At 37.3% G+C, this 26795-nt stretch overlaps 1 protein-coding gene across 12 annotated transcripts; it reads left to right on the top strand.

Annotated features, from left to right (window-relative positions):
• The first annotated feature begins 295 nt into the window (after positions 1-295).
• Positions 296-26494, top strand: LOC119526051 (zona pellucida sperm-binding protein 3 receptor-like). Of its 12 annotated transcripts, none has more exons than XR_005215081.1 (8): positions 296-887; positions 1468-1558; positions 2768-2869; positions 4904-5636; positions 5869-6044; positions 6670-7162; positions 25579-25752; positions 26480-26494. XR_005215081.1 is itself a non-coding variant. In XM_037824836.1 (3 exons), exons 1-3 carry the CDS (start codon positions 803-805, stop codon positions 6826-6828), a joined length of 420 nt encoding a protein of 139 aa, XP_037680764.1. In that variant the 5' UTR covers positions 636-802; the 3' UTR covers positions 6829-6964. The 12 variants fall into 12 exon arrangements, 2 of the variants coding, with proteins under 2 accessions (XP_037680764.1, XP_037680765.1); XR_005215087.1 differs by having other exon boundaries at positions 447-887; positions 5422-5636; XR_005215082.1 differs by lacking the exon at positions 2768-2869 and having other exon boundaries at positions 307-887.
• Positions 26495-26795: the final 301 nt, after the last annotated feature.

Below are 26795 nucleotides of genomic sequence, written 5' to 3'. Positions count from 1 at the left end.
CCCTTTTAACTGACTAGAATGGCACTTAAGTACGATTCATTAGGTTCCTTAGGCAAACAAAGAATAACAAAAAGGAGTGTCCCACTCAAATATTATGTGAGTAATTTTAGTCAGGGCTGTATTCTTGAGTCTTTTCAGACTTCTCTTTCTCTAACAGGCTTTAGAATTTCTAGAAGGAATTTGACTTTCTTAACCACTTGTTTTGTTTTGTTTTGTTTTAAACCCATTCTCCTGTTGGCAGTCCAAACTCATGTCTAAAATCCAACTTTTCTTGAGCTGGTAGTGCTCCTCAGTAAGGGCTTTCCCTTAGATGGTAATTTGCAAATGCCACTGGACCTAATCCTCAGCTTAACAGGACTGTGCCTTCTGAACCAAGATCCCTGTTTTTCCATCTCGTTTGTCTTCTTACTCAGAAATGAATTATTTACATTTCTAGATAGCAATTTCTTTTAAGTCCCACTCTTACTGTGAAAAGAAAAGATTAGTGTTACATTTCCAAATACTCTCAAAGTCCCACACACCTTCCTCCTAGCGCCAGAAACTTGAGGCAAAAACTGAGCTTTCCAGTGTTGCTTGACTCCGTTGATTCTGGGAACCTAATTCTTCCCTCTTCCCCTATTGCCCTTCGTCTCCTAACTCAGTCCTGACCTGGCTTTCACCCAGGGTTTAGCTGCTGCTGACTACTGTACAGCTGAGCTCCAGTCTAGCAGCTGCTGCTAACAGCTAACGCTCTTTCCTCCAGAGAGTTCCAGGTGGAATCTGAGACTTTGGAGCTTCTGTTGGCACTGGGTGAACTCGTGCCATGAAGCCCATGCCAGGGAGCAACAACCCAGCTCTCTGCCTCCTCGGGGTTCTGGTATTGCTCCTATGCCCATCGGAGCTACATGGTGAGTAAGTTATTGCTGGTGCCCATGGACCCAGGAAAGCCTGTGCAAAGTGCACAATTAAGAAAGAGAAGGTGGTTTGACCAATCCATTGCAAATGTATTTATTCCACAATAGGAATTTTTAAAGTGTGGTCAAATTGCAGGAATTTATACCAATTTGTGGGAGGTATAACAAAATATTTTATTAGTGGAAAGGGTGAAATACAAAATATTTTCAGTTTTAATATTCTTAGATACAGACTGTTACTATTCCTAGAGAAACAAACTGTTCATTTGTAAAAATTCCTGTGGATCTGCTCTAGCAATCAGGTAAGAATAAATTGCAAGTAACTTCATTTTGTTATACATAATATTCACAAACGCTTAAAATTCCTTTATGTGTTTTTCATTATCCTCAACATTATTTTTGTGTACTAACTGGTTGTGATGTTTTTACCACCTATAAAGCAAAAGGAAGTAAAATTTTAATTGTAATCACAAATTTTCAGGAAATTAACTAAAGTCAAAATTCATGAGGTATGCTATAAAAGATCTCTGTAAACCACAAAACATTATATAAATATAAGGTTTTATTTTTGCAGTTTGGTAAGTAGTTTTCATATGCTATCACTGAGAAAGCTTGAGTTTACCTGCAGGATTTCACAGCATGGCTGGTTTCATCTGCAGATATGGGTAAGTATGGTGACTAGAGCATTTTATTATGGTTTATATAAATTTATATCTATGCATTAAGGGTGACTTTTTTTAAAGTAGGCAACATGCTTTCTTTGCTTCCCCCTTCGGCTAATTTAAAACATATGCAAAACTCCATGTATGTATCACCCAGCTTTGGCAATTATTAACTCATAGCCAATCTTGTTTTAGCCATACCCACAAGCACCTCCCACACTTTAAGTTATTTTGAAGGAAATCTTAGACAAATCATTTCATTTCTACATATTTCAGCATGTATCTCTAAAAGACAAGCACTTCTTCTTAAAACATAACCACAATACCATAATCATATCTAACACTGAATAATAATTCTATAATATCAGATAGCAAACAGTCAAGTTAACTTGATTATCTCCTAAATGTTTTTGTAACAGTTTATTTGTTCAAATTAGCATTTGGATAAGGTCCACAGATTGCAATTGATTGATATTTTTCTTAAGTTTCTTTTCCCTTGTAGGTCCCTTCCTTTTTCTTAAATGACTCCTTGTCTGAATTAATTTCTAACCTCAATTTCTAACCTTCATTCAGATACTCCTATATCAGTTCTTATGGCATTATAATACAAGATTGTGAGTATCTAGGGAAGAGGTGGTGATTGCTTTCTATGGCTCTAAAGAAATTTGAGTTCAACCATACTTTTCTAGACTTATTGAATGCCTTAATATCATGGTGATAATGGGACAGTTTTCTTTCTAAGGAGGATATGGGGGCACCTTTCTTTTGAAAGGTCTTCCCACTGCAAAAAGATGAGATAATTGAGAGAAGCTTAAAGTTAGACAGAAGAATCAATGTAGGATTGCAGAAATTATTTTTTGAATGCTTGGCTAGGAATTGGACCTGATGATTTTGGCATTATTTAGAAAAATGACATTTTTTTTCCCTCATTGTGTGTGTGTTGGGGGTGTGTGGGTGTATATATTCTACCAATCCTCCATGTTTATCTTTGAATTTCTTCTTCCTTGTGAACTAAGGAAAGCTAAACTAAATTGGTTAATACGTCTCATCAATTACTCCTTCATTTTTGGTTAAATCCCTTCTTTATCAGTCTCTTAAACATTTAAGAAATTATGTCTCTAACTCTTTGCTTGGTTTTCAGTATTGCAATACTCTGATCCCAATTTATCTTAATAGTCTTATCTCTCACTTCTTCCCAATATGATCCTCTAGCCAAATAAATCTACTAACGACTGATGGATACATCTGTGCACACCCCTCCAACCTGCTCATAGAATTCTTCCCAAATACAAAATGCTCTCCAATGTTGCTACTGTGAGTTCCAATCTCTGCCTCTAGGAGGCATTTCCTGACGTATCTAACCCATGGTTTTCCTTTCTTCTCTTAGAGTACATATTTCCTGTTCTCCGTTGACATTTCCCATATTCTGCCTGGTGTTGTGACTTAACTGTTCATGTTTTCTTCCTTCACATCCCAACAAGATGCAAATGTGCTTCCACAGAATTTAGTACAACACTCTAAATATAGTATATATCAATCAATGTTCGTTGGGCTAATAAAAATTTATTTAACATGAAACTCAGAAAAGGCCATATTTGCACTCTACACTGCAAGTCTATTGCCTTCACCACAAATTTGTATTTTGGAACTACTCTTTTCAGAGGCACATGCTAAATGCTTTTGATATGGAGCGGTATGGAATGTGCCCCCTGCTCTCAGAATGCAATCTGGAATAAAGATTTGTCCATCTATCTCTCTCTCCACTGACATAGATCTGTATACATGCATGCCATAATACAACTTTCAAATGAATGGGACACAGAATAGAAGGTAGCACAGAGCGCAGATTTTGAAGGCAAACAGACCTGAACTGGACTTCTGGTGCCTCCAATCATTGCAATGACCTTGCATGATTTATTTAGTCTGCTTTTATTTATTATTTATTTTTCTCTTAGTCTGTTTCCTCATCCATAAATGGGGTGATAACACATAATAAAGTTGTTCTGAGAATTAAAAGGGATATTGTAAATGAAGTGCTTAATGCAGTGGTTGGCACGTAGTTAGATACTCTTGTTTTTACTAAGAAGTGTTTTGGGAGTTTGAAGAAAATGAAGATTGTTGTGTGCTGGAGACAGTCAGGGGTTTTCACAGGGAAAGGGGACGACTTGAATTAGATGAGTGGTGAGGAGGCTCAAGGGAATGTTAAGGAGAAGGGAGTACATAAGCAAACGTAACACACTTTGAGAGAATGTTCTCTGACAGTGAGTTTTCAGAGGGAAAAGCCAGGAAAAGTTTTTCTAAATATCCATGGGTTGCTATTTATAGAAAATACAAAATCATAAAAAAAATTCAGCCATAATAAGAAATGTTTCCTAAAAATCTCTTTTAAATTATTTGCATTTATCATTGTATTACATTTTTTAAATTAAATTCTCAAGAATTTGTGAAACCTGATATAATATCTTTTCATATAGGCTAATTCTTATTTCATCAGTCAGGTCATAATTTTTTATTTTTTCCTAAGATTTCTCTCTATAAAAGATTAAAAAAACACAATAAGGGGATTCTTGGGTGGAGAGTATGAAGATCCTTGGGGTTTCTGGATTTGCACAAAGGCCTTATGAGTTTTCATGAAGCAATGTCTCTGTATTTACCACAAATGTTTCTTGAGTAATCCATTTAAAACAAACCAACAAAAACTGTCCTCCATTGCTGTCAGTAAACTTTATCCCAAACTCCTGCACTGTCCCAAAGCAGCACACATTTTAGCTAAAGCAGCATGCTGTCAATATTATGGACTGTGCAGAGCAAGACTACACAAGTTCAAATCCTGACTCTGCTCCTCCCTAGCTATGTGATCTTGAGCAAGCTATCTAACCTGTGCTTCATTTCCCCATTTGTAAAATGGAGATAATAATAATACCTACCTCACAGGGCCATTTGGGGGGTTAAATGGGTTAATATTTGTGAAGTTAACATATTTGTAAAATTTAATGTTTGTAAAATTATTACAGAATATTGCAAATATTTTAAATACTGCCTAACACACTAGAGTAAGCACTACACACACATACACACACACACACACTTGTTAAATATATAAAATTATTGAAGAAAAATAGCCTTATACAAGGTGAGGAGTCAATTCCTCCTCCCCCAAATACGCATACACATACTCAATCACAAGGTAATGCGGAGGGCAGCCTCACTTTGTGGATTATGCAAGTTATCTTGTAGGTAGTGGAATTAATTGGGAAGGGTAAAAGTTTTCCAAGAAATCCCCTTAGTTCTGTGCTGTTTTCTCTAATGAGTCAGAAAAAAGTCCCTCTCTCTCTCCCACCATTCAAGGTTGCAGTCTGCCTCCCAGAATTATACATGGACACTCTAAAGTTGTTAGTAGATTAATATCATTCCATACTGAGGTGAAGTATGAATGTGATGAAGGATATGAGCTGGTTGGAGAGGCTAAAATCTCCAGCATGTTTTCAAAATAGTCATCGCTGGCTCCTCAATGTAAAGGTAATTCAAGCTTCTGGGCAGAATATTGCTGAGCAGGTAGAACCACAGTAGGATGGTTTCAGGACTGACTCAGACAGCAAACACCTTCGGTGGGCAGAGGTGCCATGGGCACATGCTTGAGCCTGAGTGGGGCTGGTCGGGTTTTAATTCCAAATATCCCAGAACTAGCACCCTCAGGTTCTTATGCAGGCCAGAGCCTCTCAGGAGAGAGTTGACTGAAGCTGATCTCACTGTTGGTCAAACTGCTGCCATGGCAGAATAAGTAAAATGTCCTGTGGGTTATTTATAGCCTTTTACTTATAACAATTCCAAAAGCTAAGTTATCTTTGCTGTTTTCTTTTATACAGGAGAAAACTGAGGCAAGGAGAGAAGTCCTGTACTTCAGAGGCAAATAGCTCAGAATCTGGAATTAGATACCCCTAGGTTCACAGCCAGCTCTGCCACTTAAAAGTGGTATAACTTGGGGCAAGGCGTTTAGCCTTTTTGTGCCTGAGCTGCCTCATCTCTTCAATGGGGATAACCATAATACCTCTCTTAAAGGGCTGTTGAAGACTTACATGAGGTAATGCATGTAATGTGCTTAGCACATAGGCTGCTATCTAGTAAGGGCTCCAAGTATACTAGCCAGTGACAGTGTTGATGGTGTTGGTGGAGGTGGTGGGTACGAGTGGGATCAGTAATACGGGAAAAACCGTCAGATACAACTGAATTTCTTATCTCTTTTACCACTCATTAGTGTCAAAATGTGCTTTCTCTGAGATACTCAAGATTCTTAGAAAATATTTTGATTACAGCTCTGTGCCTAAAACCCAAAATACCAAATGGACGGCTATCTGTGGAGAAGGACCAGTATGTCAACTCTGAAACTGTCACTGTCCAGTGCAACCCTGGCTACACTTTGGTTGGCTCCCAGAAAATCTTTTGCTCAGAGAAGAAATCTTGGAGCCCAGATGTACCCACGTGTGAGAGGGTAAATAACACTCATTCAATGAATTTTATGTCACGTGATGCCTTAAAATTAATTACAGGAAAATGAGCTGGTTCGTGAAAGAAGAAAAGTAACAATATGTCCTTCCTCCAAATTTTTGTATCAATTGTTGGGGTTATTTTGTGAGGTGCTTACAGGTTCTTTCCACCTTGAAGCATTGTGATGAGTCTGCAGCAGTGGCAAAGTTTATTGCACTATTTGTTATAGCAGGTCAGTCTGGGTGCATGGACAGGAGAGTATCATCTATTAGATGTCCTGGCCTTAGCCCGCAATAATTTCTCCAATATGTATGCAATTTTGTTCCGTTTCTGGTTGGCCAGTAGGACTGACTTGCCAGTTGTTCATTCAGAATTTTTCTGGGGTTCTCTTGCAGCTTTGCCTCCTCTCTGCTTCTGCTGGTACTGATTGTCACCTAAGAACAGATACAGATTCAATTTTCAGAGAAATATTTTGCTAAGATCTAAAGTACTTTTCAGGAGTTCCCTGCCCATCCATCAGTCTTGGGGTCATCACTCATTTCCCAGTCATGAGGCTTCCTGAAAGAAGCACAACCTTTCACAGGGAGAGGGAAGCTTTCAGAAATCACCTTTTTGATTTTCTCTTTCAGGAAGTCCCTGAATATCATGGAATAATCCTGTCTGGCAGAAACCTCTTACGGTGTCTCCCAAATTCTCAGGATACAAAATTGGCCCTGGAGTTAAATAAAGTATCTGTGGAGATTGAAAATCTGGAGCAAGAGAGAGACAAGGAGAAGAAAACCATTTAAATACACTGCACCTCTTTTCCCAAGAAGATAGAGAAAAGATTTGCTTTTCTGTACACTCTATAGAGAAAACCTAGTGTATTAACTCCACTTGAGCATCATCATTCATTGCAATAAACAACTTTTGCAACCTTGCTAATATGTGTAGTGCTCCTGGGAATGTGGAACTACTGATAATTTATACGATTATCACTCAGCTTAAGTTTTTACCTTTCTTAATTTAGCCAGCTGGCTGAAGTAAATAATTACCTATTAAAAATCAGATTGTCCCAATCTTCATTTGGATACCTATGCCTATAATATGAGTGCCCTGCACATGTCCACTTCCTAAAGTTAGGTAAGTTTCTTTTACAATTTATTATATCCCGATAGTTGCCTAGAACAATGGAATACCTAATAGTGTTCATGCAATTATCTATTGTTCATTTTTAGAACTCAAGTGCAGAGTTTAGTAAATCATAGGTGCTTTGTTCCTAAGAGATTGTTATCCTTGGTCAATATAAACATTCCTCTCCCTTTTCTCACCTTATACTTTGACTTCCATTCACCATTTCCCTCTTTCCACCCCCAGGAACCCACTTTAATGTGTGTGATAGATGTCTTTCAATATGTATGCATCTTCTTATAACAGGCATGTTTGGGTTATGTATATATTCATCAAATTCGTTGCTCCTGAGTATTACATAATAGTCCATAATATGTATCCCCCACATTTTACTTATCCATTCCCTTTGAGTTGGACACCTAAGTTACTTTCAACTCACATTTACCACACACACACACAAACCCTGTGATAAATATCTTTGCACATGACTCTTTTCAAACTTGCTGGAGGTTTTCTCTTGGACATATGCTCAGGAATGGAGTTGCCATATCAATATACTTCACTGTGCGGGAGAGTTCTTTCCTATCCACATTCTCATAAATATACAGTATTATTTAACTTACTATTTTTGCCATTTTGACCTTTTATTATCTGTAGAATCTGTAGTGATGTCCCTTTTCTCATTCCTGATATTGATAATTCTTGCCTTCTCTCTTTTTTTCCTGATCAGTCTAGCTATGGGTTTATCAATTTTATTGATCCCACAGTGCCAGCTTTTGATTTCATTGATTGTCTCTATTATTTTTCTCTTCTCTATTGCATTGATTTCCGCTCTGATCTTTGTTTCCTCTCTTCTGCTTACTTTGGGCTTAATTGACTGTTCTGTTTCTAATTTCTTAAGGTGGAAATGAAGGTCACTGACTTGAGACCTTTCTTCTTGTCTAAAATAAGCATTTGGGGCTATAAATTTCTCTCTGAGAACTAGCATATAGTTGCAGTCCACAAATTTCAATATGTTGCACTTTCAGATTAATTCAAAATACTTTCTGATTTCATTTTTTATTTCTCCTTTGATCCATGGTTTATTTAGTGTTATTTAATTTCCAAATATTGGTGGATTTTTCCAGATACCCTTCTGTTACAGATGTCTAATTTAATTCCCTATGCATCGTATGACTTGAATCCTTTAAAATGTATTGGTGCTTTTTATGGTCCAGAATGTGGTCTATCTTGGTAAATGTTTCATGTACCCTTGAAAATATAGTGCATTCTGCTGTTGTTAGGCTGAGTTTCCTACAAATGTCATTTAGGTCAAGTTGTTTATATTGTTCTATTCTTCTCTATCTTTGCTGATTTTCTGCCTACTTGTCCAATCAATTATTGAGAGAGGGTTATCGAAATCTCCAATTGTTAATTGTGGATTTGTCTACATCTCCTTGCAGTTCTCAGTTGTTGATTCATGCATTTTAACATTCTATTTCTGGGGACAAAAATATATAGAATTTTTATGTCTTCTTAATGAATTGGCCCCTTTATCATTATGTAATGGCCTTCTTTATTTCTGATAATTTTACTTGTTCACAAATCTACTTTGATATTAATATAACCACTTCACTTTTCTTTCGGTATATCTTTTTCCATATATTGCTAAGTGCAAATTCTAAGTGACAAAAATGAGAACCACATTGTGTAATTTTCTAGTAGTTAAAGTAAGAAAAGTAAAAATAAGTGAAATTAATTTTAATAATATATTTTATTTAACCCAATATTTGCAGAATATTCTCATTTCAACAGGTAATCAATATAAAATTAAGTGTGATGTTTAACAATCTTTTTGTTATTCCAAGTCTTCAAAATCCAGTGTGTACTTATTTTATACTTACAGCACATCTCAATTTGGACTAGCCACATTCAAGTACTCCCTAGCCAAATGTGACTAGTGGCTACCATATTATATAATGGAACTCCAGATTATCTAAAATGAAAATGTTAACAAACATTAAAATAAAATATGTGTTACTTTTTTCATAATCTTGGGGTATATTAGACCTTTTTAAGTATATCTTAGAACCTGGAAATAGTAAAGGAGAAGTGTGGAGAGAATGCAATGCCAGGTAGAAGAGAGGAGGATATTAGCTATGAGTAGGATGGAAAATATTAAAGGAATGCCAGTACTTGAGGTGACGAAGTAATGGGGATTAAAAGAACTCAAAGCTCTAATTCCTCCAGTACTTGAAAAGGCATAGTAATGGTGAGTTACCAGGATTTAAAATATTGAGTTCCTGACTTGGAAAGGATTTATATAATTGTGTACAAACATGACAGAATTTATCCCAAACCATACAGAAGCTGTTTATCACTGTAGACAAGAGTGCAGCTTTGGGGAGCTGGAGATAACAGGAGTGACTCAGGCCTCTGAAGGGTTCTGGTGGGAGTGGGATCAGTAGATTTGCCACCGTTGTCTGAAAGTACTGCTTTTGGCAGATGGTGAGAAAAAAATGGCTACAGATTCCTCCTCTCCCTGTGTCCACACATTTATTAGTTCTTGCCATGAGAGAAAGAGTCTTTCTCTATCTTTTGAGTTTGGGCTGCCTTGTGATTTGCTTTGGCCAACGGAACAATAGCAAATGTGATGCAAGCAGAGACTTCCAAAGCACTTTGTGTATTAGGGCTTGCCCTATTACTGTTCTTTGGAGCTATGTGTCTACCACATACATTCTCCCAGTCTATCCTGCTGGGTGATGAGAGAAATGTTGCCCTTCTTCATCCCAGCTGTTAGCCAGCCAATCCCCAGACATGTGAGTGAGGCCATCAGGACTAGCCAGTCTCAGCCAACCCATCCACTGACCATAGGCACATGATCAGCTGAGCCACTAACCAAGATCAGCTAGCCTGGGCCATACCAGAAAAAGTACCCAATAGAATCCTTGCCTAAATAAATAGCTGTTTTCAGCAAAAGCTACCTGAAACACCCTTCTAATTTGCTTTTAGTTTGTTAAGTGAAGGCACAGATAAGATTTCAGTGGCACCCAGGTTATCACCCTTGGGTATCTTGTAGGGCTCTGTATATGTGTGGGACATTCAGCTTATAAAGGACTGATCTAGGCTTTCACTCAACAAAATGTATTGTGGTGGTGACGGATGGCCTTTGTGGTAGACTGTATTCAAGCAAAACAACAGAGAACCTGGAAGAAGAGGCTGAAGTAGGGTAACCATTGCCTCTTTCCAGGAGGTAGGAGTCAGAAACTTGGGGAAATCCTGACTCAGGACTTGAGTAAGGGAGGAGAGGATGTGTGAGAGAAGGCAAACTGTCCTAATGGTGCTACAGACCCTCTGACTTCCTTATGGGGTATGGAGGGTGCTCCAGAAGTAAGAGTGGGGATTTTCCTCATGGTTCTAACAAATCAGGCCAAACAAGAAAACAGGAAACCAAGGGGAGTTTCAGAGACATTACCTACAATGCTGTAAGAGAAGTGTGGTCCAGGGTGGGGGCACTGAGGGAGATAAAGATGTGTCTCTCAAATAACTATCTATTTTGTCTTTTTCCAATTTCTCTGACAGAATTGTGTACTAGATTTGTTGGGGTAATGAATAAATTTTTTGGAGGAAAGTAGCAATGGATGGGGAAAATTTTTACGAGTAAAAGTCAAAGGGGCCATGAACTGCACCTATGAGGGTCATGTATCTGGAGCATGGGCCTCCAGAAGGGGCCAGAGTGCCCTACCCTGCCCTGCGGTATGAGGGGTGAGCTAAGGAGACCAAAGGATGCCTTCAGAAGCTGCACAGCACAAAATGAGTATCAATAAGAGTATCAGTTGAGATGGAGGAGATTCACTGTCACAGCAAACAATCTCCAAATCTCAGGGGCTTCAAAAGACAAAGGTTTAATTCTTGCTAACACTACATACCCGTCTTGAGGTTGCAGGGGTGTGGGGTGGGCTCTGTCTGGGGAACAATGTGGAAGGAGCCTCCCCTGGAGAGGGAAGGAAATTAAGTCACACACCAAGCATTTTAAGACTTCACATTTCCAACTCTGGGCCTGGGAGGAGGAGAATCAGAATTTTACATGAACGGCACTAATGCTGTTAGCACTGATGACTACTATACTGCAAATACAGAAATTGTCAGCCAAACATATAATATCATATATGCTCATTCCTTTTGGAATTCTTGTGAATACCAATCAAGGGCAGTTTCTCAGCTGATCAGCACAGGGAGCAGAGCCTATTTTAGCAAATATAGATATGGGATCACAGAAAGAGGGAGTCAGGAGTATGTAAGGACCAGAGGATACAAACAGGAGGGCATGGCCTTGCCTAGAACAGTTCAGGCCAAGTTTATCTCTCTCCTTTCCTTGGAGGAGAGGCTCCAAGTTACACTTGTAATAGCAATAAACTGAAAACAAACCAAATGTTTATCAATAGAGAACTGTTTTAAAATAGGATATGCATACAAACGGTGGAATTGATTCATTCGCTCCACCAACTATTCACATTGCCAGCCATGTGCCAGGCTCTATTTGAGGGTAGAGCAATGAACAATTGTCAATGAAAGCTGTATAATTGAAAGTAGATAACATGGGAAATTTTAGGTTGTATATATATTACCAGAATAAAAATTTTATTAAAAACATAGTACTGTACAAAGAGTGGGCCCTAATGTGAACTATGGACTATAGTTAATAGTATAATTATAATAATTTTATTTCATCAGTTGTAACAAAGATACCACATTAATGCAAAATGTTAATAACGGAAAACAGCAGTTGTGTGTGAGGGGGTGGGGGGGCTCAGTTTATGGGAACTTGGCATTTCCTGCATGATTTTCCTGTAAACCTACAACTGCTCTAATAAAAAAAAAAATAAGCCATTAAAAGTAAATGCAGCCATTACAAGAATGAGGTGTATTTAGATGTATTGACATGGAAAGATATCTAAAATGTATTAAATGAAAAAAGCAGCATGTTGGAATTGTTACATGAGCCCCTGGTTTGTTTGTTTTTTTTCTTTCCTTTTTTTCTTTAAACAGTTTTATTGAAATATAATTGACATATCATACAATTCATCTATTTAAAGTGTACAATTTAATGGATTTTAGTATATTCACAGATATATGCAAACATAACTATTACCTCTCTATACCCCCAATTCCCTCAGTACTTATCAGTCAGTAATCTTTCTGTCCCCTTAAATTTGCATATAATGGAAAATTCATTTAAGTGCAGTAATACAATATGTGATCTTTTGTGACTGGCTTCTTTCACTAAGCATAATGTTTTCAGGTTCATCCATTTGTGGCATGTATAAGTAGTTTATTCCTTTTACTGGCCAAGTAATATTCCATCTTATGGATATGCCACATTCGTCCATTCATCAGTTGATGGACATTTGGGTTGTTTCCACCTTTTGGCTTTTGTGAATAGTGCTGCTATGAACATGTGTGTATAAGTGTTTTTTCAATTCTTTTATGTATATACCTGGGAGTGGGATTGCTAGGACATATATGGTAACTCAATGTTTAATTTATTAAGGAAATGCCACACCATTTTCCAAAGTGGCTGCAACATTTTATATTCCAACCAGCAATGTATGAGGATTCTAATTTCTCCATGTCCTAGCCAACACTTATTTTCCTTTAAAGAAAAAAAAATTCACCCAATCTAGCGGTGTGAAGTGGTATCAGATTGTGGTTTTGATTTGCATTTCCCTGATGACTAATGATGTCAAGCATCTTTTCATGTACTTATTGGCCATTTTCTATATCTTCCTTGGAGAAATGTTTATTCAGATTTTTGCCCATTCTTATTGGGTTATTTGTCTTTTGTCATAGATTTGTAAGAGGCCTTTATATATGCTAGATGCAAATATCTTATAAGATATGTGATTTTCAAATATTCTCTCCCATTCTTTGGATTTTCTGAGATTTTTATATTTATTTAAATCTTCTTTAATTTCTTCTGAGAGCAAGTTTTGCAGTTTTCAGATTGTTTGCATTTTTGTTAAATTTATTCCTAAATATTTTATTATTTTTCATGCTATTATAAATGGAATTGTTTTCTCAATTTCATTTTTTTGGATTCTTCATTGAAAAAATATAGAAATACAGTTGGTTTCCTATACTGATCTTAAATCTGGCAATCTTGCTGAATTCATTTATTTGTTCTAACAGCTTTAGTGGATTTCTTAGGATTTTCTATATATAAGATCATGTCATCCATGAATAGAGATAGCTTTACTTCTTCCTTTGCTCTGGATGGCTTTTTTTCTTTTCTTGCTCAGTTGCCCTGGTTAGAACCTCTGGTACAATACTGAACAGAAGAGGTGAAAGTGAATATCCAGATCTTGTTCCTGAAGTTAAGGGGAAACCATACAGACTCTTACCATTAAATGTCAGCTAGGCTGTAGATCTTACATAGATGCCCTTTACAGTATTGAGGGAGTTTCCTTCTGTTCCTGGTTTGTGGGTGTTTTTTTTTTTTTTATCATGAAAGGGTGCTGGATGTTGTCAAATGCTTTTTTGCATCTATTGAGATGATAATGTGGCTTATGATTTTATTTGATTGATATGGATATTGATGATTTTCAGATATTAAACCATTCTTGCATGTGTATAATTCTTTTCGTCTGTTTCTGGATTCAGTGCGCTAGTACTTTGTTGAGGATTTTTGTATTCATATTCATAAGAGATATTGATCTGTGGTTTTCTTTTCTTGTGATGTCATTGCCTGGTTTTGGTATCAAGGTTAATACTTACCTCATAGAATAAGTTAAAAAAGTATTCTCTTCTCTTCTATTTTTGAAAGACTTTGTAAAGAATTGCTACCAATTCTTTAAATGTTCAGTAGGATTTAGTGATAAAGCCATCTGGGCCTAGGCTTTTCTTCATTGGAAGGTATTTGATTACTAATTTAATCTCTTTACTTCTAATAGGTCTGTTCAACTTCTCTATTTCTTCTTGAGTCAGTCTTGGTAGTTTGTTCATTTCTAGGAATTTGTCCCTTTCATCTAGGTTATCTAATTCGTTGTCAAGCAATTGGTCATGGTATTCCTTTATTAATATTTTTACTTCTGTTAGGTCTGTAATAATGCCCACACCATCATTTCTGATTTTAGTAATTTGAGTCCTGTCTCTTGATTGGTCAGTCTAGCTAAAGGATTATTGATTTTACTGATGTCTTCAAAGAATCAATTTTTAGTTTTATTGATTCTTTCTATTGTTTTTCTATTCTCTATTTCATTTATTACTGTTTTAATCTTTATTATTTCCTTTCTTCTCCTTGCTTTGGGTTTAGTTTGCTCTTGTCTTTCCAGTGTTTTAAGGTGGAAGATAAAACTATTGATTTGAGATCTTTATGCTTTTGTAATATTGGCATTTATAGCTATAAATTTCCCTCTAACACTGATTTAGGTGTATCTCATATGTTTATTCTCATTCATACTAAAGTATTTTATAATTTCCCTTTGATTTCTTCTTTGATCTACTGGTTGTTTAAAAGTGTGCTATTTAATTTCCACATATTTGTGAGTTTCCCAATTTCTTTTTGTTATTGATTTCTAATTTTGTTCCATTGTGGTCAGAAAATATACGTTGGTTCTTTTCTTTTAAATTTATTGAGGTATGCTTTATGGCCTAGCATATGGTCCATTGTGGAGAATGCTCTATGTGCATTTGATAAGAAAGCATATTCTGTTGTTGTTGGGTGGAGTGTTCTATAGTTGTCTGTTAGGTCTAGTTGGCTTATTGTATTGCTCAAATGTTCTATTTTTTGTTGTTGTTGTTGTTGATTCTCTGCCTAGTTGTTCTACCCATTATTGAAAGTAGAGTATTGAGCACTCCAACTATTATTATATTATATATTTTATTATATATATTTATAATTATATTTATTTATTACATATTTTCCCTTCATTTCTGTCAATTTTTGCTTAGTGTATTTTGAATCTCTATTAAGTGCATGTGTTTGTAATTGTTATGTTTCCTGATGGATTGCTCTTTCTATCATCATAAAATGTCTCTCTTTATCTCTTTTTATTTTTGTTTCAAAGTCTATTTTGTCTGATATTAGTATAGGCATTCCTACTTCCTGTGGTTGTTTGCATTATATATATTTCCCATTTTTTTTTACCTTCAATCTATTTTTATATTTGACTCTAAATTGTTTCCTGTAGACAGTATTTAGTTGGAGCTTGTCTTTTTATCCAGTCTGGCAATCTCTACCTCATGATTGGATTGTTTAATCCATTCACATTTAATATTACTTTTGATCCAGCTGGAGTCATGTCTGCCATTTTATTTTTTGTTTTCTATATGTCTCATGTCTTTTTTTGTTATTCTATTCCTCATTTACTGCTTTTTTTGCATTGTGAATATTTTCTAATGTAGAATTTTTAATTTCTTTAATGATTTTCATATATATATATATACACACACACAAATAAATATATATATTTTCTTATAGTGGTTGCTCTAAGGTTTGCCATAACATCTCAACTTAATAGAATCAGCCTCAGATTTATACTAACTTAATTCCAGTGAAATATAGAAATATTACTCCTTTGTAGCTCTATTTCCTTCCCCCATTTTGTAATATTATTGCTATATATATTGCATTTATTAATGTTAAAAAAACACAAAACATTGTTATAATTATTGCTTTATACAACTTTATGTCTTTTAAATAAGGTGAGAGAAGAAAGGAGAGCAAGTATATATTTACAGCTGTTGCTCTATTAACATTATTTATCATTTCTGGTTCTCTTCATTTTTTTTTTCTTGTGGATTCAGGTTACTATCTGGCATCATTTCCTTATCCTTATAAAACTTTGCTCTCATCCTCCTCCTTTGTGTTATTATTGGCAAATATATTACTTTTCCAAATGTTATAGCCCCAACAATACATTGTACATGTATTATTTTACATAATTGTTTTATAAATCACTTAAGAGAAAGAAAGAGAAGAAATGTACAATTATACTATTTATTTACTTATTTACATACTACATTTATTGGTGCTTATTGTTGTTTCTTATGGATTCAAATTCAATCTAGGGGCAACTGCTTTCAGCCTGAAGAACTTCCTTTTGTTATCACTTGGAAAGTAGGTTTTCTAGCAGCAAATTCTCTTCATTTTGGGGGATATTTTATTCACTTTATTTCTTTTTTTTTTTTTTTTTAATTCAGTTTTATTGAAATATATTCACAAACCATACAGTCATCCATGGTATACAATCAACTGTTCACAGTATGATCATATAGTTATGCGTTCATTACCACAATCTATTTCTGAACATTTTCCTTACATCAGAAAGAATCAGAATAAGAATAAAAAATAAAAGTGAAAAGAGAATACCCAAACCATCCCCCCATCCCACCCTATTTGTCATTTAGTTTTTACTCCCATTTTTCTACTGATTTTTTTTTCAATTTTTTAACTTTGTTTATCAAAAAATTAAAAACAAACAGGCAAACAACAACCAAAAAAACCCCACAACATTTCAAACAAAGCAATGGATTAAGGAAAACAAATAACCTAAAATAATTACTTTGCTTCCAATATGTTCCTACCATACCCCAAGAAAATTAATAAACCATGTCCAAACAGAGGAATAAGAAAAACAAATAATCTAAAATAACTACATTGCTTCCAACATGTTCCTACCATACCCCAAGAAAATTAACAACCCCTAAGAAAACAAAGGAATAAGAGAAAAAAAAACCTAAAATAACTCTATTGCTTCCAACATGATCTTACTATATCCAAGAAAGTTTACAAACCATAATCATTCCTGAGCATTCCCATAACATTGAGATTACCCTCCATAGTTTATCTGTTCTTATTAGATTATCATTCCCCCTCCACTAATTGGTATCTCTAGGTCCCCTACATTCTACAGTATAAAACATTGTACATTTTTCACAGAATTCACATTAGTGGTAACATACAATATGTCTCTTTCTGTGCCTGGCTTATTTTGCTCAGCATTATGTCTTTTTTTTTTTTTTTTTTTTTTTTTTTTTAATCTTCATTTTACTGAGATATATTCATATACCACGCAGTCATACAAAACAAATCGTACTTTCGATTGTTCACAGTACCATTACATAGTTGTACATTCATCACCCAAATCAATCCCTGACACCTTCATTAGCACACACACAAGAATAACAAGAATAATAATTAGAGTGAAAAAGAGCAATTGATGTAAAAAAGAACACTGGGTACCTTTGTCTGTTTGTTTCCTTCCCCTATTTTTCTACTCATCCATCCATAAACTAGACAAAGTGGAGTGTGGTCCTTATGGCTTTCCCAATCCCCTTGTCACCCCTCATAAGCTACATTTTTATACAACTGTCTTCGAGATTCATGGGTTCTGGGTTGTAGTCTGATAGTTTCAGGTATCCACCACCAGCTACCCCAATTCTTTAGAACCTAAAAAGGGTTGTCTAAAGTGTGCGTAAGAGTGCCCACCAGAGTGACCTCTCGGCTCCTTTTGGATTCTCTCTGCCACTGAAGCTTATTTCATTTCCTTTCACATCCCCCTTTTGGTCAAGAAGATGTTCTCCGTCCCACGATGCCAGGTCTGCATTCCTCCCCGGGAGTCATATTCCACGTTGCCAGGGAGATTCACTCCCCTGGGTGTCTGATCCCACGTAGGGGGGAGGGCAGTGATTTCACCTTTCAAGTTGGCTTAGCCAGAGAGAGAGGGCCACATCTGAGCAACAAAGAGTCATTCGGGAGGAGGCTCTTAGGCACAACCATAGGGAGGCCTAGCCTCTCCTTTGCAGCAACCGTCTTCCCAAGGGTAAAACCTGTGGTAGAGGGCTCAACCCATCAAACCACCAGTCCCCTATGTCTGTGGTCATGTTAGCAACCATGGAGGTGGGGTAGGCCAATACCCCTGCATTCTCCACAGGCTCTTCAAGGGGGCACTGCATCTTTTTTTTTTTCCTTGTTCTGTTTTTTTTTTTTTTTAACTTTCCCTTCTTTTTTAAATCAACTGTATGGAAAAAAAGTTAAAAAGAAAACAAACATACAATAAAAGAGCATTTTAAAGAGACCATAACAAGGGAGTAAGAAAAAGACAACTAACCTAAGATAACTGCTTAACTTCCAACATGTTCCTACTTTACCTCAAGAAAGTTACCTAATATAGCAACATTTCTGTGAACTTGCTCCTACTATGTCCATCAGAAATTAACAGACCATAGTCATTCCTGGGCATCCCCAGAACGTTAAATAGCTTATCTGTTCTTCTTGGATTATTGTTCCCCCTTCCTTAATTGCTCTCTATTGCTAGTTCCCCTACATTCTACATTATAAGCCATTTGTTTTATATTTTTCAAAGTTCACATTAGTGGTAGCATATAATATTTCTCTTTTTGTGCCTGGCTTATTTCGCTTAGCATTATGTCTTCAAGGTTCATCCATGTTATCATATGTTTCACCAGATTGTTCCTTCTTACTGCCGCATAGTATTCCATCGTGTGTATATACCACATTTTATTTATCCACTCATCTGTTGAAGGACATTTGGGTTGTTTCCATCTTTTGGCAATTGTGAATAATGCTGCTATGAACATTGGCGTGCAGATATCTGTTCGTGTCACTGCTTTCCGATCTTCCGGGTATATACCGAGAAGTGCAATTGCTGGGTCGAATGGTAACTCTATATCTAGTTTTCTAAGGTATTGCCAGACTGACTTCCAGAGTGGCTGAACCATTATACAGTCCCACCAACAGTGAATAAGAGTTCCAATTTCTCCACATCCCCTCCAGCATTTGTAGTTTCCTGTTTGTTTAATGGCAGCCATTCTAACCGGTGTTAGATGGTATCTCATTGTGGTTTTAATTTGCATCTCTCTAATAGCTAGTGAAGCTGAACATTTTTTCATGTGTTTCTTGGCCATTTGTATTTCCTCTTCAGAGAACTGTCTTTTCATATCTTTTGCCCATTTTATAATTGGGCCGACTGTACTATTGTCATTGAGTTGTAGGATTTCTTTGTATATGCAAGATATCAGTCTTTTGTCAGATACATGGTTTCCAAAAATTTTTTCCCATTGAGTTAGCTGCCTCTTTACCTTTTTGAGAAATTCCTTTGAGGTGCAGAAACTTCTAAGCTTGAGGAGTTCCCATTTATCTATTTTTTCTTTTCTTGCTTGTGCTTTGGGTGTAAAGTCTAGGAAGTGGCCGCCTAATACAAGGTCTTGAAGATGTTTTCCTACATTATCTTCTAGGAGTTTTATGGTACTTTCTTTTATATTGAGATCTTTGGACCATTTTGAGTTAATTTTTGTGTAGGGGGTGAGGTAGGGGTCCTCTTTCATTCTTTTGGATATGGATATCCAACTCTCCCAGCCCCATTTGTTGAAAAGACCATTATGACTCAGTTCAGTGACTTTGGGGGCCTTATCAAAGATCAGTCGGCCATAGATCTGAGGGTCTATCTCCGAATTCTCAATTCTATTCCATTGATCTATATGTCTATCTTTGTGCCAGTACCATGCTGTTTTGGCAACTGTGGCTTTATAATAAGCTTCAAAGTCAGGGAGTGTAAGTCTTCCCACCTCGTTTTTCTTTTTTAGAGTGTCTTTAGCAATTCGAGGCATCTTCCCTTTCCAAATAAATTTGATAACTAGCTTTTCCAAGTCTGCAAAGTAGGTTGTTGGAATTTTGATTGGGATTGCATTGAATCTGTAGATGAGTTTGGGTAGAATTGACATCTTAATGACATTTAGTCTTCCTATCCATGAACATGGAATATTTTTCCATCTTTTAAGGTCCCCTTCTATTTCTTTTAGTAGAGTTATGTAGTTTTCTTTGTATAGGTCTTTTACATCTTTGGTTAAGTTTATTCCTAGGTACTTGATTTTTTTAGTTGCTATTGAAAATGGTATCTTTTTCTTGAGTGTCTCTTCAGTTTGTTCATTTCTAGCATACAGAAACATTACTGACTTATGTGCATTAACCTTGTATCCCGCTACTTTGCTAAATTTGTTTATTAGCTCTAGTAGCTGTATTGTCGATTTCTCAGGGTTTTCTAGATATAAGATCATATCATCTGCAAACAATGACAGTTTTACTTCTTCTTTTCCAATTTGGATGCCTTTTATTTCTTTGTCTTGCCGGATTGCCCTGGCTAGCACTTCCAGCACAATGTTGAATAACAGTGGTGATAGCGGGCATCCTTGTCTTGTTCCTGATCTTAGAGGGAAGGCTTTCAGTCTCTCACCATTGAGTACTATGCTGGCTGTGGGTTTTTCATATATGCTCTTTATCATGTTGAGGAAGTTTCCTTCAATTCTTACCTTTTGAAGTGTTTTTATCAAAAACGGATGTTGGATTTTGTCAAATGCTTTTTCAGCATCTATTGAGATGATCAATTGATTTTTCCCTTTTGACTTGTTAATGTGTTGTAATACATTGATTGATTTTCTTATGTTGAACCATCCTTGCATGCCTGGAATAAACCCCACTTGGTCATGGTGTATGATTTTTTTAATGTGTCTTTGGATTCGATTTGCAAATATTTTGTTGAGGATTTTTGCATCTATATTCATTAGGGAGATTGGCCGGTAGTTTTCCTTTTTTGTAACATCTTTGCATGGTTTTGGTATTAGATTGATGTTAGCTTCATAAAATGAGTTAGGTAGTGTTCCATTTTCTTCAATGTTTTGAAAGAGTTTGAGTAAGATTGGTGTCAGTTCTTTCTGGAAAGTTTGGTAGAATTCCCCTGTGAAGCCATCTGGCCCTGGGCATTTATTTGTGGGAAGATTTTTGATGACTGATTGGATCTCTTTGCTTGTGATGGGTTGGTTGAGGTCTTCTATTTCTTCTCTGGTCAGTCTAGGTTGTTCATATGTTTCCAGGAAATTGTCCATTTCCTCTACATTATCCAGTTTGTTGCCATACAGTTGTTCATAGTATCCTCTTATAATTTTTTTAATTTCTTCAGGATCTGCAGTTATGTCACCTTTTTCATTCATTATTTTGTTTATATGGGTCTTCTCTCTTTTTGATTTTGTCAGTCTAGCTAGGGGCTTGTCAATCTTGTTGATCTTCTCAAAGAACCAACTTTTGGTGATATTTATCCTCTCTATTGTTTTTTTGTTCTCTATGTCATTTATTTCTGCTTTAATCCTTGTTATTTCTTTTCTTGTACTTGGTTTAGGATTGGTTTGCTGTTCATTTTCTAGCTTCTTCAGTTGATCCATTAGTTCTTTGATTTTGGCTCTTTCTTCCTTTTTAATATATGCGTTTAGTGCTATAAATTTCCCCCTTAGCACTGCTTTTGCTGCATCCCATAGGTTTTGGTATGTTGTGTTCTCATTTTCATTCGTCTCTATATATTTAGCAATTTCTCTTGCTATTTCTTCTTTAACCCACTGATTGTTTAGGAGTGTGTTGTTTAACCTCCAGGTATTTGTGAATTTTCTAAGTCTCTGATGGTTATTGACTTCTAATTGTATTCCATTGTGGTCAGAGAATGTGCTTTGAATAATTTCAATCTTTTTAAATTTATTGAGGCTTGTTTTATGTCCCAGCATATGATCTATTCTGGAGAAAGTTCCATGAGCACTAGAAAAGTATGTGTATCCTGGTGATTTGGGATGTAATGTCCTGTATATGTCTGTTAAATCTAATTCATTTATCAGATTGTTTAGGTTTTCAATTTCCTTATTGGTCTTCTGTCTGGTTGATCTATCTATAGGAGAGAGTGATGTGTTGAAGTCTCCCACAATTATTGTGGAAACATCAATTGCTTCCTTTAGTTTTGCCAGTGTTTCTCTCATGTATTTTGTGGCACCTTGGTTGGGTGCATAGACATTTACGATTGTTATTTCTTCTTGCTGAATTGCCCCTTTTATTAGTATGTAGTGGCCTTCTTTGTCTCTCAAAACATCCCTGCATTTGAAGTCTATTTTATCTGAGATTAATATTGCTACACCTGCTTTCTTTTGGCTGTAGCTTGCATGAAATATTTTTTTCCATCCTTTCACTTTCAGTTTCTTTGTGTCCCTGTGTCTAAGATGAGTCTCTTGTATGCAACATATTGATGGTTCATTTTTTTTTGATCCATTCTGCGAATCTATATCTTTTAATTGGGGAGTTTAATCCATTTACATTCAACGTTATAACCGTGAAGGCATTTCTTGAATCAGCCATCTTATCCTTTGGTTTATGTTTGTCATATTTTTCCCCTCTGTCTATTAATATCCTTTATTGTACCCATACCGAATCTCTTTAGTACTGAACCTTTCTCCAAGTCTCTCTGTCCTTTCTTTGTTTCTCTGTCTGTAGGGCTCCCTTGAGTATCTCCAGTAGGGCAGGTCTCTTGTTAGCAAATTCTCTCAGCATTTGTTTGTCTGTGAAAAATTTAAGCTCTCCCTCGAATTTGAAGGAGAGCTTTGCTGGATAAAGTATTCTTGGCTGGAAATTTTTCTCACTCAGAATTTTAAATATATCGTGCCACTGCCTTCTCGCCTCCATGGTGGCTGCTGAGTAGTCACTACTTAGTCTTATGCTGTTTCCTTTGTATGTGGTGAATTGCTTTTCTCTTGCTGCTTTCAGAACTTGCTCCTTCTCTTCTGTGTTTGATAGTGTGATCAGTATATGTCTCGGAGTGGGTTTATTTGGATTTATTCTATTTGGAGTTCGCTGAGCATTTATGATTTGTCTATTTATGTTGTTTAGAAGATTTGGGAAGTTTTCCCCAACAATTTCTTTGAATACTCTTCCTAGACCTTTACCCTTTTCTTCCCCTTCTGGGACACCAATGAGTCTTATATTTGGACGTTTCATATTATCTATCATATCCCTGAGGTCCGTTTCGAATTTTTCAATTTTTTTCCCCATTCTTTCTTTTATGCTTTCATTTTCCATTTTGTCATCTTCCAGGTCACTGATTCGTTGTTCAACTTCCTCTAGTCTTGTACTATGAGTGTCCAGAATCTTTTTAATTTGGTCAACAGTTTCTTTAATTTCCATAAGATCATCCATTTTTTTTATTTAGTCTTGCAATGTCTTCTTTATGCTCTTCTAGAGTCTTCTTGATTTCCTTCATATCCCGTACTATGGTCTCATTGTTCATCTTTAGTTCTTTGAGTAGCTGCTCTAGGTGCTGTGTCTCTTCTGGTCTTTTGATTTGGGTGCTTGGGCTTGGGTTATCCATATCGTCTGGTTTTTTCATATGCTTTATAATTTTCTGTTGTTTTTGGCCTCGTGGCATTTGCTGAACTTGATAGGGTTCTTTTAGGATTTGTAGACCAATTGAAGTCCTTATCTCTAATTTATCAGATCTACAGCTTCATGGAGTACACTTTCTCTAACTAACCAGCAGGTGGCGTCCACGAACCACCTGTTCTCCACAAGCCAGTTCTCCCCTGCTTAGCCTTTTTGGTGAGTGGGGGAGTGAGTCTTGTGGGGTCCAATTGGTGTACCAAGCTTGCGTGTGTAGTTGGTGTTGCCTGCCCTGTGTATGGGGCATGTTTCTGGGCAGTCAGGGAGGGGGGGTGGCTCTAACAATCAAATCTCCCTGGTGATCCTAGAGTTTTAAAGCTGCTGCAATAGTCTAATCCTTCAGTTCAGTCCTGCCACAGTTTGTCTCTGCCACTGACCCACAAGTCCTTGGTATTGGCATATGGCTCTTGAGACTTGCAAGTGGGCCCCTCTTCCAGGCCGTGCACCCCAGGTCCTCTGTTGAGGGATGGCTGTGCTATGTCACAGGTGAATGCCGTCCCCCCAGGGCAGTTCTGGGCTGCTGGGCTGTGTAGGGAGGCTCCCAGTCTGCTGAAATGATGGCTGAATGGGGCTTTGTTAATTCACACTGCTCTACCTTCCCACTCTGGGACAATCAGCTGAGGTTGCAGGGAAGGCTAATGTCCACGCCCAGTTTTGTGGTGTGTGCCTGTTATTTGAAGCACTTCCATCACACTGGGTTGTCTGGGGCAGTTCTGGGCTATGGGGCTGGCGATGGGCAGGAGTGTTTCCTGTCCACCAGGATGATGGCTGTGAGCGGACACCCCCCTTTTCTTGGGAAGTTGTGGTGTTTAGTGAATTTTCTCAGCCACTGGATTATTGCGTTTTGTCTCAGAGCTCTCCTAGTTCTGCTCTTGACTTGACCTGCCCAAATAGCAAGTCTTTGAAGCTTTCTGTATTGGGCTTCTTAGAGTAATTGTTTTAGAAAAAGAAAAAAGGATTAAAAAAAAAAAAACAAAAAAAAAAAAACAAAAAAAAAAGCGGGCCCTCCTCAGAGATCTAATGGGTTATTGAAATGCTAAGAGACAAAGCAACCAGGGCCATTAAGGAAAGGTCTACAGGGCAGAGAGATCAGCTTTTCTTCGGGATTTGCATATGCGCCTCAGGGCCCTTCCCCTTTCTATGTTCACCAGAACTCCAAAAATCCTCCGCTTTTATTTTGGAGTTTTTCGTGTTGTTTTTTTTCTATGCCTGTCTCCTCTCTGCTGGGCTGGCTGCTCTCAGATTCTCTGGTGTCTGGTCTCAGTCTATCTATGGTTGGAGTTTGAATCAGTAGAATGAGTTTCCGATAAGGGCTTCCACTGCAGTTCTCCCTTCTCCTTCCCGGAGCTGACAGCCCCTCCTCCCCCGGGACTGAGCCTGGCAGGGAGGGGCGCGGGTCCCCTGGCCGCAAAAACTTACAGATTTCGCTGATCTCAGCAGTTCCACATTTTCATGAGTGTTGTATGAAGTATGCCCAAAGTCAGATTGCTCTGTGGTGTCCAGTCCACGCAGTTCCTGGCTTTCTACCTACTTTCCTGGAGGAGTAACTAAAACATACAGCTCACCAGTCTGCCATCTTGCCCCGCCTCCCCCTATTCACTTTATTTCACCTTCATTTTTGCTGTATATAGTGTTCTTGTTTGACAGTATTTTCTTTAAGCACTTTGGATATGTATTCCCATTGCCTTCTGGGCTTCCATGTTTCTGCTAAGAAGTCAGCAGCTAATCTTATTGGAGTACCCTAGAGGGTGAGTATTTTCCTCTCAATGTTTTCAAGATTTTCTCTTTGCATTTGGCTTTCAGCATTTTTCCACGATGTGTCTCTTTGTGGACCTCTTTGTGTTTATCCTACTTGGAATCCATTGAGCTATGAATATAAAGAGTATTGTTTTACAAAAATTGGGGGAAGTTTTCAGTCATTATTTCTTTGAATATTTTTTCTTCTCCTTTTTCCCTCTCTTCTCAGTTTGGTACTCCTATTACATATATGTTGATGTCTCTACTAGTGACTTACATTTCTCTGAGACTTTGTTCATTTTCTTCATCCTTTTTCCACTGTGTTCTTTGGCTTGCATACTTTCTATTGATTGACATTTGTGGTCACTAATTCTTTATTTTGATAGTTCAAACATACTGTTGACTCCCTCTAGTGAAAATTTCATTTCAGTATTACACTCTTCAATTCCAGAATTTCTGTTTGGGGTAATGCCAGCAAAATGCTGGAATAAGATGGGCCAGTGAACATCCCTTCTTGGAAACAGAGAAAAATGGACAGAATCAAGTTTCTCAAAACTCTGGAAGATGAGTGAGAGTAGATAACAACTCAACAAATGCAAAATCAGGAACAAAACAACTAAAAATGGTAGGTGAGCTACAGGACATTACTAGTAGTTGGGGTTCCTCCCCCATACTCAGATCTACACATCAGTTTGTGCCACCCATTGTGGCAGTTTGATGGCCCACAAACATTCAAGGGTGGGTTCCTGGGATCTGATTCCTAGTGCACCCAAACAAAAATATTGGGTGTCTCTGTACTTTCCCCAACTGATTCTTTGGAAGACTGATTAAGAGCATGGGTCTAGGTCCCTGTTGGAAATAAAGTGGTACCTGTAAGGCAATAAACGCTCTCTCGGTTCTGGAGGAGAAAAGAATTTATTTACGATCTTGCAAGATGGGGCGTCCAGCCAAACATGCGGAAGGCTGGCGCGCCAGAGGAAGAGAATGGCGATGTTTAAATCTCCTACTCCTAATTTGCAAGTCCCTCCCCTGTTTCCCCATTGACTGGGTACTACAGAGGTTACAGCCTATCCGAGAACACTAACTAATTCATCTTTTGAGATTTTAATTTGTACAGCCAATCCCAGAGAGCCAACTAGCTCATTATTGAGATTTTGAACTGATTAGCCAATGCCCCCCCAAATTTTTATTTTTTTGCTGTGAGTTCCCGCCTCTGATACTACCTCATGTCTCTTTACATCAGGCAGATTCTCTCTTCTCTTTGTCTGGGGCTTGTTTAAACTGGTTTTGCCTCCATTTCCCTTATTCCATGCTGTCTCTATGTGAAAACGAAACTTATTCCTTTCTTACAGTCCCCTAACCCAGAAGTTACTGGGACAGAAAAGCAGCACAGAAAGGGGAAGCTGAGCCATGGAGCCATGGAGCAGATCCAATGCCAAAAACTGGAGTGAAATGGTAGATCAGAGTGCAGAGTGCAGCTGCCAGGGAGGAAAAACAATAATTCAGACAAAGAGCACAGCCCATGGCCCTCAGAGGAGAAGCTGGGGAGAAAACTCCTTTCTTGAAGGTAAAACAGTCACACATACTGGGGAATTCTTAAAAGCTACTACACATACCCAGGGCAAGACACAGGCTCAGAGAGACCAAGAGGGACCCGACTATTCACCA

This window comes from Choloepus didactylus, chromosome 2 (assembly GCF_015220235.1).
Source record: "Choloepus didactylus isolate mChoDid1 chromosome 2, mChoDid1.pri, whole genome shotgun sequence".
In the NCBI taxonomy this organism is placed as follows: domain Eukaryota; kingdom Metazoa; phylum Chordata; class Mammalia; order Pilosa; family Megalonychidae; genus Choloepus; species Choloepus didactylus.
Note: the sequence above shows the minus strand (reverse complement) of the source record. Positions and strands in the feature narration are given on the sequence as shown.

What these genes read in the sequence shown, in the direction of transcription:
- LOC119526051 (XM_037824836.1), top strand. Translation starts at nt 803, where the DNA reads ATGAAGCCCATGCCAGGGAGCAACAACCCAGCTCTCTGCCTCCTCGGG. An exon ending in ATGCCCATCGGAGCTACATG is followed by an intron (nt 888 to 5,868) that starts GTGAGTAAGTTA and finishes TTTTGATTACAG; the next exon opens with CTCTGTGCCTAAAACCCAAA. An exon ending in ATGTACCCACGTGTGAGAGG is followed by an intron (nt 6,045 to 6,669) that starts GTAAATAACACT and finishes TTTCTCTTTCAG; the next exon opens with GAAGTCCCTGAATATCATGG.